General features: G+C 36.4%; 2 protein-coding genes across 6 annotated transcripts in view; both read left to right on the forward strand.

The window, feature by feature from the left end:
• The window catches only part of LOC143244042 (exocyst complex component 6-like), a 285,728-nt gene that overhangs the window by 215,110 nt on the left and 57,046 nt on the right, over positions 1 to 13,572 (forward strand). The window lies entirely within an intron of this gene.
• Positions 1,925 to 5,385, forward strand: LOC143244039 (serine/threonine-protein phosphatase 2A 65 kDa regulatory subunit A beta isoform-like). The gene has a single exon (XM_076488014.1). It carries the CDS (start codon positions 2,284 to 2,286, stop codon positions 4,042 to 4,044), a length of 1,761 nt encoding a protein of 586 aa, XP_076344129.1. The 5' UTR covers positions 1,925 to 2,283; the 3' UTR covers positions 4,045 to 5,385.

The following is a 13,572-nucleotide window of genomic DNA, read 5'->3' on the forward strand; positions in this document are numbered from 1 at the left end:
CAGGAATTTACTTGATAAATCTTTCAAACGGTCATTTTTTTTTTATAGGCAAAGACCAATTAAAGCACTTATAACGTAGTCGCTCATTACATACTTTATTTTCGGCGATAAATGTGAAAAAGTATGACATAAAACAAATAAAGAAACTATGGATACAAAACTCATAGTAATCTATTACCATCATTGTTACTTAAGTGCTAGTATTTCACACATTAATGAACATCAGGTTAAAAAAACTGTAAAAAGTTTTTTGTACAGATGAATGACACTTTATGCATATAACAGTCTGAATGGATAGTTCACAGACTTTTATGATCCATACATATCAGCCTCTAATTTTGAAATACAGGTCAAAGGGAAGGTTACCAGTTAACAGCACCTGTCTTCGAAAGTATTTACTCGTAATAGCAGATTTAGCATGTATTTATTATAATGTCCGTAATATCGCCATTAGCCTAATTTTATTGGAGGCTTTATCTCCAGTGATCATCCTTGCTCCTCTCTTTCTATCTCATGGTTTATTAAAACACGTTACTCAGTTATTTTTAATTTCCACTTTTTTCTTATTATTTCATGGTTTATTAAAGCATTATTCTTAGCCATTTTTAACTTCCGTTTATCACTTATTACCATGTAGTTTTTAAGATGTGTTTTACACCTGTTTTTAATTTCCGCTTTTAATCCTATTATCCCATGCTTTGTTAAGATATTGTTGTAATGTTTCTGTTTGTCTGTTATTGTTTTTTCGTTTTTTTCCGTGTTCTTTTGAAATTTCTATTGGAAGTAATTCATAACACAGTCTACGTAACAGTAGCAATTTTTTTTCCTTTAATGTTTCTACACTGTTAAATACTTTAGTATCTTTTAGGCCACGTCTACAACCACGCTAACTATACTATACTTCCATAAAAATAAACTTACTTGTTCAACTTAACAATTGATTTGTGCAGTAACTGAAAACAAAACACTATGATTTACCACTAACTGAAACAAAAACAACTTTACCTCTTCGATGCTTTATTTATTCTGTTATTAAATTATAATCTACACCTCGAATTAACTTCAAGATTTGACGTTATAATATTTAGACTTATCCGAATATACATTAAACTTTTCCATGTTACCGTCATGCGCCTTTCAGCTAACATCTAATCTATATTCTAAAGACGGCTGGTAAGTTTGAAACTGTCTTTGTTAAGCTGAAGATAGCATGATAACGTCCAAACGTTGTTCTATACTTTATTTTCATTAAAGTTTTTAATATCCATATCAACCGTATTTGAAATACATTTTTACTTCAAGTGGGTTTCTCGTCATCATGAAAACATTTAATCTACAAAATTAAAAAATATATACATTTAGTTTTATCAAAGAATTGCTTTGATAACTACTTTTAACATTTCTATCTCATTATCCTGTAGCTAGTTAAAATATATTACACAACTTTGTTTTTTAATTTCGCGCAAAGCTACACGAGGGCTATCTGCGCTAGCCGTCCCTAATATAGCAGTGTAAGGCAGCTAGTCATCACTACCCACCGACAACTCTTGGGGTAGTCTTTTACTAACGAATAGTGGGATTAACCATAACATTGTAACGACCCCACGTCTAGGAGGGCAAGCATATTTCGGTACGACGGGGATTCGAACCCGCGACCCTCAGATTACGAGTCGAACGCCTTAACCTACCTGGCCATATTACACAACTATTTCTAACAAATCAAAGAGCAGATTGAGTCTCTGCGTTATTCAGTAATTCTTTTTTTTCACTGAAATTACATACACTGCTGGCTAAAATCTTAAGGCCAATGAACATAAAGAAAAAATATGCATTTTGCGTTGTTAGTGTTCACATTTTTCCCTATTAAATGCTAAAAAAGATTTTTATTTTTATTTTCCCTTTTCTTATTTTCATCTTTCGAAGCTCTACTCAAATATATGGTTGAGTCTAACAACCTAAAATACATTTTTTTTCTTTATGTTCATTGGCCTTAAGATTTTGGCCAGCAGTGTTTTAAAATAAGTTTGTACACATAATTTAAATTTCGTTTAGCTAACTTATCATTTTACGTTTTAAGCATAATTAAATAAATTTTCGCCCTCTAACGAATAATCTACAACTTAATTCGAGATGATCACCTGAGTGAGCTTAGTGTAGTAATGTTAAAAGTATTTGATCTTACAGTCTGTAATGCTACTACTACTATTAGATTAGGGTATTGAGTTTAATCGAGGCAACCAACTAAGGAAGTTAAGTAAACGTTGACAGTTTTTCGAGGTAGAAATGGAAGAAGCTACAGAAGATTCTTTATATCCAATCGCAATTTTGATAGACGAATTAAGAAATGAAGACGTTCAACTGAGATTGAACAGTATTAAGAAGTTATCAACCATCGCCCTGGCCCTAGGTTCAGAACGTACAAAAACTGAACTTTTGCCGTTTCTGACTGACACCATATATGATGAAGGTGAAGTTCTTTTAGCACTTGCTGAACAATTAGGGACTTTTACGCCTCTTGTTGGAGGACCAGAATATGTGCATACACTTCTTCCACCTTTAGAAATTCTGGCAACTGTAGAAGAGACTGTGGTAAGAGATAAAGCTTTGGAATCGCTACAGAATATATGCCATCAGCATAGTGAAGAAAAATTAGAACAATATTTTGTTCCCTTAGTAAAGAGGCTTGCATCAGGAGATTGGTTTATAGCAAGAACGTCAGCATGTAGCCTTTTTGGTATATGCTATCCCCGGGTATCCAATGCAAGCAGAGCTGAGTTACGCAATCATTTTCAATGTCTCTGTCAAGATGATACTCCCATGGTTAGACGAGCAGCAGCAAACAAATTTGGAGAACTAGCTGAGATTCTTGAACCAGAATTTATTAAATCTGAGCTCATTCCCAATTGGGCAAATTTAGTCCAAGATGAACAAGATTCTGTGAGGGTTCTCATAATGGATGGGAGCATAGCTATTGCAAAGGTTTTGCCACCAGATGACTTAGAGCAGCTAATTATGCCAGTTTTTCGACAACTAGCTTATGACAAATCCTGGAGAGTCCGGTATACTGTTGCTGATAAGTTCATTGAATTGCAAAAGGCTATGGTTCCAGAGCTTACTAAGGCAGATCTAGTCCCAGCTTTCCAAAACTTACTTAAAGACTGTGAAGCAGAAGTCAGAGCTGCAGCTGCTCAAAAGATTCGAGATTTCTGTCAGACTCTGCCTGCTGACATTCAAGAGCAAGTGACCATGAACATCGTAATACCATGTGTTCGAAACTTGGTGTCAGATCCTAACCAGCATGTTAAAACTGCTCTCGCCTCCATCATTATGGGCCTTTCACCGATTGTTGGAAAACATAACACAGTAGAACATTTACTGCCATTGTTCTTGTCTCAACTGAAAGATGAATGCCCAGAAGTGCGACTTAATATTATTTCTAACCTTGACTGTGTCAATGAAGTCATTGGAATCCAGCAGCTCTCCGAGAACCTTCTTCTGGCCATTATGGAACTTGCTGAAGATTCAAAATGGAGAGTTCGTTTAGCTATTATTGAATACATGCCACTCTTAGCCAGTCAATTAGGTATGGAATTTTTTAATGAGAAACTAAACACCTTGTGTTTGACTTGGCTTGTTGACCATGTGTATGCGATCCGGGAAGCAGCCACACAAAACCTGAAGAAACTGGTCGAGAAGTTTGGACCAGAATGGGCCAAAACAGCTGCAATACCAAAAGTTGTATCGATGTCACAAGACCAAAACTATCTTCATCGGATGACTTGTTTATTCTGTATCAATGTCCTCAGTGAAGCCTGTAGCCCAGAAATCACCAACAACCTTCTCTTGCCAATAGTCCAGAGTTTGGCCAACGATTCTGTTGCTAATGTTCGCTTTAATGTTGCTAAAACATTTCAGAAACTTGAACCAGTTTTAGATCAAATAGTAAAGCAGAACCAGGTGAAGACTTGTCTAAGTAAGTTGAATACAGATACCGACATGGATGTCAGGTACTTTGCTTCAGAAGCTCTTGAGGTTCTGGGTTAAAGTCTCAATTGTATAAGTTTTCAGATTGTATAGTTAAACCACTGACTGTCAGATCAAAGTTGCTAGATTTAAATGTGTGATATGATATGTATTAGCTAAAGGTTAGAAAAATTAAAAAAATTATTTGGTAGATTAATTTCTGAATTAGGTGGAAAGTGTTTTAAGACCAAAGTAATACTTTAATATTAAAATTGGTTATGATGGATCATATGTTCTGTGGAATGGTTCTATAACAGTAGGTAAAAAAGTGTTGTTTTTTTTAAATACATTTACATGCACATCTACAAAACATAATTGGATTTTAAGGTGTTTTAATGTTGCTAAAAACATGCAAACTTTATAGTTTGTCTAAGGGTCAGATACATGAATTAGTTGAATGTCAACTATGTGTACTTCCACATAGTTGTACTTCCAAACGACATGGTATAATTGTGTGATATAATTTCAAATTGTTCAATAGTTTACAAATCAATTCCAAAGGAAATAAATGCTCAGCACCAGTCAGGAAAGAGGTCTTATATTAAAAACAATTTTTTATACATTAGGAACATGAATTTACCTTTATAGAAGTGTGTGATTAATTATGATAAAAAGATCTCATTAGACAATTTGTTTTTTTTTTTTAAATCAAAACATGACTAGTAGTAGTAATATACGTAAATGAACGAGCATCAAACCTCTTTTAGTAACTGAATTTTAAAATTAAGGTTTTGTTGAACATTTGTTCATTAAAAGTATTTAAATTATAACTGATTTTGGCTGGGCCTAGTGTCAGCTAGTGTAAGCAAAAGCAGAAAGGTAGAAAGCATTAGCACAAACTTTTCTGGTTTGTCATATTAATAATAGTCAGTAGGTTTTCAGTAGAAGAGAAGAAATAAATGGATTTCTTAACTTGACCTAGAGTACAAATCAGAAGATTACCAAAGCATTTTGAATTTAAAATATAGACATTGTGATCTGTGTACATTACAATTTTCATAATTTTTAAAATTTACAATACATATAGTTTATTACAACATTAAAAATTTTACTTATGTTACTGTTATAATAAGAATACAATGTTTGAAGCATTGAATATAATATTACAGTTTTGTAAAATGATCAGTATTTTTATGTTTTTACACTTATGTGAGTAACATTCTTTCAATGTCTAAAAGTATATAGTGTTAAACTTCATCACGACTGTTCAAAGTGTTTTTATTTGTATTACTTAAAATATTTTATCTTGAATCACACAAGTAATAGCTGTCATACTAATTTACTTTAACATTTGATAAGAAAGCTTTGTGAATATTTGTAGATATGTTTTGTGGTAAAATATTAAACTACTGCTGACACAGATCACTTACTGTGTGTAATAGTTAACAAGGTGATCAACTCAGACACTGAGTGACTAACATGATGGTGACAGAACTTTTGTTACTAACTTTATCTAGTGTTCGATGCTAAAGATACAAATAATGTCTAGTTCATTTACATCACTTTTGAAAGTTGAGTAATTCATAAATATTTGGTACTTGTACATTTGTGTAAGATATCACATTTCATTCTTAAAACATTCTGCAATGCATAGTTCCAGAGCATAAGTGAAATTTTAATATATTTCTCACATGAAAATTAGATGATTAAAATGCATTTCTCATACCAGTGTTTGGTGTGGTAAAGAAGTATACATATAAACAGCATCTAGTGTTAGCCAGAAATAAATGTAGCCTTCAGTAGAGTAGAAAAAGTTTAACATTTGATGGTCATGTTTGAGGAATAATTTATCCTGAGTCATGTGGTTTGGCATTGTAGAAGTTCACGAATTTACATAACCTATCTAGTTATAGCATGCTATGGAAGTCATGTTCTTGCTGTCCTTGTACATGTAAAGTTGATAAAATGTCAATGTAATTTAAACAAAATGCCAGTAGGATAGTTTAGGTCTGTAGAGTTCAGTAACCTGAACAAAAAAAGATGTCTTGCACATCAGAAGGTGACATTGTCACATTGTCTAGTTTAACACATCAGATAAATTAATTATTGTAGAATTGATTTTCAGGTAAAATTACTTATAATGTTCATTCGTAATTTAAGAGTCTTTCGATAGAAACCTGAGGTTCAATGTGATGCTCCAAACATGTTGAAAAATCACCTAATGCATGAATTGTGTTGTATTGTAAGGATCAAAATTGTGGATAGTTATAAAAGGAACATACCAAGGTATTAAACAACTATCCTGCTGCACAGTGAAACTTGCCGGACATTTGAAATTTTAGCAGGACACCTCAAAATTGTCACCGGACATTACCCGAAAACAAGAAATCAAGTAGAGACAATTATTATATAAAACAGAATCATTTTATGTATGGCACTGAAACATTATTTCAAAGCAAGTGGCAACAAGCCTTGTATCTATGGAAAATGACACATCAATCAAACTTGTAGATTTAGTCATCCACAAATAAGACATCAACTGATGTAGACTCAGTATCTCTATTGTCTCTATGTGTGTGAGTTCCATGTAGACTCGCAAGTCGTCTTGTTTTTTTTACTGTCCTTCCACCAGCATTCTACAGACTTGCACAGTAATTCTGTGCTTGCAAGATCACAGGTCTTATTCTTAGCTAATTTTATTGTCATTAAGAGAATCATTTATTAGTTTGGACTGCCAGTCATCCTTAATAACTGCCATCTGGGAAAATCCATGTTCTGGTTCAGCAGGTGACACGGAAATAACCTGCATGAGGCATACCAAGGCCAACACTGTTGATCCAGGGAAAGGTTTACCATCCTCAACAGTAATTTGACTTAACATGTGGGCCCACAATCCACTTGCATTACTAGCCAGGGACTCATCTTATTTGGCAAGTCTTGTGGCTTTGAGCAGTGTCTCGTGTAAGTCAGCTTGGCAAATATCAGCTGTTGAAACCCTTAGATTGTAGCAGAGCACCAAAGTGATCCAATAGTGTCTGGAGTTCATTATGGCCATAAGATGACAATGTTTCCTTGCTTTTAGGCCAGTTGCTTGGTTCAAAAATTTGAAAGGCACAAATAAAATCCTTATCAAATTCTTCAAACCTCCCATTCAGATATGTGACAATTTTACCTATGAAGATGGCAGTTTCTTGAGCCACGGATTGAGCAACTGTCTCTTTTGTAGCACTTTTTGAGCCTCTGGTCCTTGTCTGACCACTAATAGCAATCACCTTTCCTCTAAGTAACCACTTGCCAGTTTGTTCACATGTTGTGAGCTCTTTAACAATTTTCTGGGATCTCTCAACATGGTTCAGACTGCCCAGCTTCTCTTTGCAAACAGCAAGTTTGTCAGAAACAATGTTCACAGTAGCAGAATTGTCTTGCATTTTGAGACTAAGAGATGTCAAAACAGGTAGAACTGCCAAGAGTATGTCCATGTACAGGATGAATTTAAGGCTTGTCAAAGTATTGTATAATCCTGCAGCTTTCTGTCCACTTTCCTCTTTGTCATACAGCTTTACTTGATACAAATGCTCTGCTAAAGCTGGCCAGTTATGAGAAACTGACTCCAGGGTGCGCTCTTTGTAGGCCATCCACCAGGTTCCTGTCCATTTTATTGGCTTTACCAGCTTCTTTGAGGCCAGCCAAGTTCTGTGGCGAATTGTTATAAAACTTCCATAGGTTTTCTAAAAAGGTTTGGATACTATCAAGGTAAGGGATGTCCTTGATGGTCTTCTTAATTGCAAGTTCCAATCTGTGACTAACACAGTGGATCCCTATCAAAATAAGGTTTTTGCACCTTCAATCTGTTGATAAGTCCTTTATTTGTGCCAAAAATGACAACTGCCCCATCAGCTGTTAGGTATACAATTGATTCAAGCCAGTCGGAAAACTTGCCATATATGGATAATGCTGCAAGTACAAAACATTAGTACCCAATATTAGTTACTTTCTGTAAAAAAATAAAATAAAACAAATGTAAATTTGTACTTTGGAAAATTCAAATAATTCAAAAAAATTATCTATTATGCTAGTTGTGTTAGGTTAAGCTCCAATTCTGTCAGTGGTAAATACATGGTTCTTCTTGGTTTAAATCAATTGAAAAATGCTTGAGTTTTCACTGATGTATATTAATAATGGAATGACTATGTAAATGTAAACCTGAATTAAAACACAAATGTACATGAAATATTGTCCATTTTAATTTTTCTTAATTAGGAATTCAACCTAAGGCAACCTAAAAAGCGCATTTTGTGAGTGTTCTTGACCGTTTTTTTTTAATTTGCTTTTTTTTGTCTTAAATCTTAAATTTTACAAGTTACTTTTTATTCATTATAGAATATACTTTTAAGCAAAATCTTTGGGCTGTGCATACACAGCTTTTGCCTCACTTATTTTTGAGGGGATGATGTATTTGTGTTCGATATGTTAGGAATATGACCACCGGTCATGATATCCAGGGATAGATGGGAAAGTGCCGGTCAAACTTGATTTTTTAACGGAAATGTCTGGCTTTAAAAAGAAAATTCGAACCCTGCTATTGATCTATCAGTTCTACTTCCATATTTTAAGTGAATACCAGTAAACTATAAAATATTGAAGCTTTTAGAAGTAAGAAACATGCAATAAGATGGAATAGATCGAAATTTTTAAAAGTGAAATAAAAAAGAAATCATTGTTAAGGCTAAGAGAGAACAGGAAATTGTAAGAGTTTTTGAATGCTAAACAAAGAGCTAACTTAAAGTCAGACAAAATTTATGGATGAAAGGAATACAGATAAAACATTTCTTTTAAATAAAGAAGAATCCTAGTATGTTTCTTAGGGAAAACATGTAAAAAAAAAGCAATAAAATAATTATTATTAATGATATATGTATTTTAGAAAAAAATCAAATTTCTTAACTATGATGAGCATTGTCCAAAAACAGGGGTTTCAGAAAGGACATTGATATACAGTAGATGTGTAATTGGGGACAGTTAACTACAATAATAACCAGTCTAGTAAATTTTACTTGTACACGAACCACTGATGGACTACCTTACATTATACAGTGAATCAAGAGAAACACTCTTTACACACTAAGTCAATAAAGACATTAGTGAACTATATTACATTATCCAATGAGTCCAGATAACTGAGAGTTCTATAAGAATAACCAAATTACATCAGTAATGCAGAAATAGTTTGTTAGAACTCAATGCATCTGTAACACACAGATATAAGATTGTTTTAATTAAATATATCAGTAACATACAAATAGTAGATTGTTTGAAATAAAGGTTTCAGTAACACATAGAGATCAAATAGGTTGTATGAACTAAATAAATCAGTAACAGGGATCGAGTAGGTTGTATGAACTAAATACATCAGTAACACACAAACAGAAGGTTGTTTGTTTTGTGTTGTAAACTACATATATACTGCAGAGACCAAATTGCATTAATGTGTGTTGTGGGTTTGTAGAAAGACAAAACTTTAAGAAGGTTTGGGTGATTGAATATTTGTCTAAACTGTGATGATCAGATGTTTGCCAAGTACATGTTTGCTGCTTATCCCCATGAAATTTCTATCTGTTATGTGAATCATAGATAATTATTTCTTCCTCTTGAACCCCTTTATCTCACTATATGTGATGTTACAGTAACTGTAAAAAGAGAGAATATTTCAAGGTCTATTTTGATAACTATTTTTCATAGAAACATTTCCAGGATCAGTAAAGCACTATCTTAGAAACTTCTAGGCCTTTTACTTCTGGAAAGCTATTCTCCAAATTCTGGGGTCAATAAAATTTGGTCTCAGAGATACTATAGGAAAACTGCTTTTGATTAGCTCTGTCTTCAGCCTTACAATCAGGAAACTTTGGGTACATTCTTTCTTATAAACTATATTCAACCACAAGATTAATGAGATCCTGTCTTGGAGAACTTTCAAAGTCTACTACTACTTTAAGCTCTGCTACCAGCACTAGGATCAATAATATACCTTGGAAAACTCTAGGTATACTACTGCTGATAATCTGTGGTTACAGAATCAGTAACATTCTCACTCCAGAAACTCTAGATACAGTACTACTGGTTAGCTCCAGAATCACTAAAGTTCTCTCTCAAGAAACTCTAGATACATTACAGCCAGTTAGCTCTGGTAACAAGCACAGAATCAGTAAAGTCCTGTCTTCAGAAACTCTAGGTACACCAGTGCTGGTTAGCTCTGATAACAGGCACAGAATCAGTTCATTTCTATCTCAAGAAACTAGGTACACAACTGATGATTATCTGTGGGAAGACAGGTCATTGTAAATCTTGAAAATGATTTATTCCTAGAACTGCCCATTGGTTCTGTTCTGGTAAGATATTGGCTTTCCTAATTTGCAAACAAGTGGACCACCTTTACAAAAAATCACTGTGTCATAAAGATTTTTTTCAAATGCCTTCCCAGATTTTTCTCTCCCAATCTCTCCTTTTCTTGTAGTATTTTCACCCCACAATTTATTATAGAAGCTTTTCTCTAAGTTTGATTCCACAAACTACTCATTCTGTTTCACAACAGTCGAATTTTTCTGTTATAGCCTTTTCCTCCTGAGTTATTTATATCCACATTTGTTTATAATAGGATTATTGGGGCTTTTGTAAAGAGTATGCATTCATTGGGTTCACATTTCCTGCCCCCCCCCCTCGGTGTGGATTCCTGTACGTGGTGAGGGGACCTCCCAGGGAAGGTTCTGTTCTGTCTGGTTACCTTTTCTGGGATCTAAACATCCACTCACGTGTTTGCCGTGCGTGGTGACCTGTGAAGGGGAGGAGAGGATCGTGGTGGTTGAGGGGTCCAACCCTAACACACCACTTTGGCCTTGAATTCCTGTAGACGGGCAGCCTTTGGGTGGCCCCCCTTGGGTCAATCGGCTGGTCCACTTGGGCTAGAGTCAACGAAGTACCAGTGTTGGAAGTTCTCAACGGGTGTTGTGGACATTGTGCCTGATGCTGGTGTTTGGGTATAGTGCTCACAAAACCCTGGCGTTGCTGCATTGTCCTTGCATGACTTTGTAGTGTGTTCCCTCGTAGGGCTCCATGGTGGGTGGGGTCAGTGGGTATCGAAATATGGATCTTCCTTCAAAAACTTTAAATAAAATAGTGAAAAAACAGTCAATGGGTAAGCAACCATATCTTGAAGACTCTGAACAGCAATCTTCAACATCTGTAACACACGTACCTCATTTTCTTATATTACATTCTCTTTCAGAAAAACCTTTAGGGCAATTGTCCCCCTTTTTTTATTCAGAAGGGACTAGCTGGCTCTCCAAAGTCATTAAAGAAGCTTCAATCTGGAGACAAATTGGTAGAAACATCCACATCCCAACACAGTGAACTCCTCTTGAATTCAAAGGCAATTGGGGATATACCTATTGAGGTTACACCTCATACTACTTTGAATTCTTCACAAGGAGTTATTGTTGAAAGGGATTTGAAGAATGTCCCCGAGTCAGAGATTCTCACTGGTCTCTCCACTCAAGGAGTTTCTGCAGTGAGGTGCATCTCCACTCACAAAGATGGAGTTACACTGCCAACAGATACCCTCGTTTTGACATTTACTTCATCATGAGCACCTGCCACCATCAAGGCAAGTTATCTCATTTCCAGGGTACGGCCATACATTCCAAGCCCTCTCCGATGTTTCCAATGTCAGAGATTCGGGCCACTCAAAGACATCATGTTGTGGTTCCCTGACATGTGCTTATTGTGGGGGCAAGGATCACAATGCCTATGAATGTGACTTGGACCCACATTGTGTCAACTGCAATGGTTCTCACCCCTCCTACTTTCGTTCTTGCCCAAAATGGTTGGAGGAAAAAGGGGTGCAACGTTTGAAAACGATACATAACGTTAGTTATCCTGAGGCTCGGAAATTTCTGCCCACCACTCCATCTCGGACATATGCTGCTGCACTTCATTCCACAACTACAGTGGGAGTGCAGACAGATCTCTCTGTGCCTCCAAGAGAATCGTTTTCAAAACAAATGAAAAGCCTTTTGATCTCCATGGTTAAAAAGGTTGATGAATTGACTTCCACACCCATCTCTGTTCCTCCCATACATTCCAACAAACCTCAAGATCCACATCCTTCAGTTTCAAATACAGGCATTTCTTCTGATACATCTTTTTCTCCCACCCCAAGAGGCAAAACAATCATTCATTCGCATCCTCAGTCACTGGAATCCCCTTCCAATAACAAAGACCTGCCCACTCGACCCAGGGCAGGATCCATGAAGGTTGATAGACCTCCTCCGACTAAGGACAGTAAGGAAAAAAGACATGGTCATAGACAGAAAGGTTCTCCAGCCACTTCACCTACCCGTCATTAAAAACGGCCACCTTGATACAATGGAACTGTCGAGGTTTACGTTCTAATCTGGATGATATCAAAACACTGATTACTTCCTACCATCCTGTTTGTCTTTCCTTACAAGAAACATTTCTCAAACCTGCTGATACAGTCACCATTTGGCAGTTTTCTCTGTACAGAAATGACAAGCTGTGTGATGGACGAGTACATGGAGGGGTGGCACTATTAGTTGATCAGCATGTGCCCACCCTGTCTTTGTCACTCAACACACCCTTGGAGGCTGTAGCCATCTGTGTTTCCTTCGGTCATACCATCACTGTTTGTTCTCTCTACCTGTCCCCTGGAGAGACATATGATCAATCAGATTTTGATGCTCTCATTGAACAGTTACTGTCTCCTTTTCTAATCCTGGGGGACTTCAATGGACATCATCCTCTCTGGGGAAGTGCTGCTATTGATGGGAGGGGTCGCTCTGTAGAGCGTATGCTCTCTGATCACAATTTTTCTCTTTTCAATACTGGTTCTTCCACTTATTTTCATGCACCTAGTCAGTCCTTTACCGCTATTGATCTCTCGGTTTGCTCCCCTTCATTATTCTCTCATTTTTCATGGAGGGTTGACTGTAATCCACAAGGCAGTGATCATTTTTCTATCTTTTTAAGAGAGACTGGCCGTGGTCGATGCCACCCTATCTGCGTGCCCCGGTGGAAGCTGGATCAAGCAGACTGGTCCACTTTCACTGCTCTCGCAGAACTTGATCCTGCCATCGTAAATCAGCCATCAATAGACGACTGTGTGGCAGCAGTAACTGGCTGTATTAAACAAGTAGCTGCTCAGTGTATTCCTAAAACCTCGACACGTTTTCCACGATATCCTTGTTTGGTGGAATTCTACTTGCCACTTAGCACGGAAGGCTCAAAAACGGGCCTGGGATACTTTTCGTAGATATCCCGCACTTTCAAACCGCATCGCTTTCCAACGGGCCCATGCACATGCTAGGTGGGCAAGACGTCAAAGCCAGAAGGAATCTTAGATTAAGTTCACCACTAGCATATCTTCTACCACCAGTTTTAAGATCATATGGAACAGGATTTGAAAGGTTAATGGGCACTACAATTCTGTCCCCCTCTCGCTCTTACTCTCTGATGGTCAGGAGGTGGTTGATGTACGGAGCATCGCTGATAATCTAGGTGAAAGCTTGGGTATCTAGCACTTCTGCTTGTTCCTCC

Source organism: Tachypleus tridentatus, chromosome 2, assembly GCF_004210375.1.
Source record: "Tachypleus tridentatus isolate NWPU-2018 chromosome 2, ASM421037v1, whole genome shotgun sequence".
Taxonomy (NCBI): domain Eukaryota; kingdom Metazoa; phylum Arthropoda; class Merostomata; order Xiphosura; family Limulidae; genus Tachypleus; species Tachypleus tridentatus.

Coding starts and splice junctions, on each gene's coding strand:
- LOC143244039 (XM_076488014.1), top strand. CDS start 2,284: ATGGAAGAAGCTACAGAAGATTCTTTATATCCAATCGCAATTTTGATA.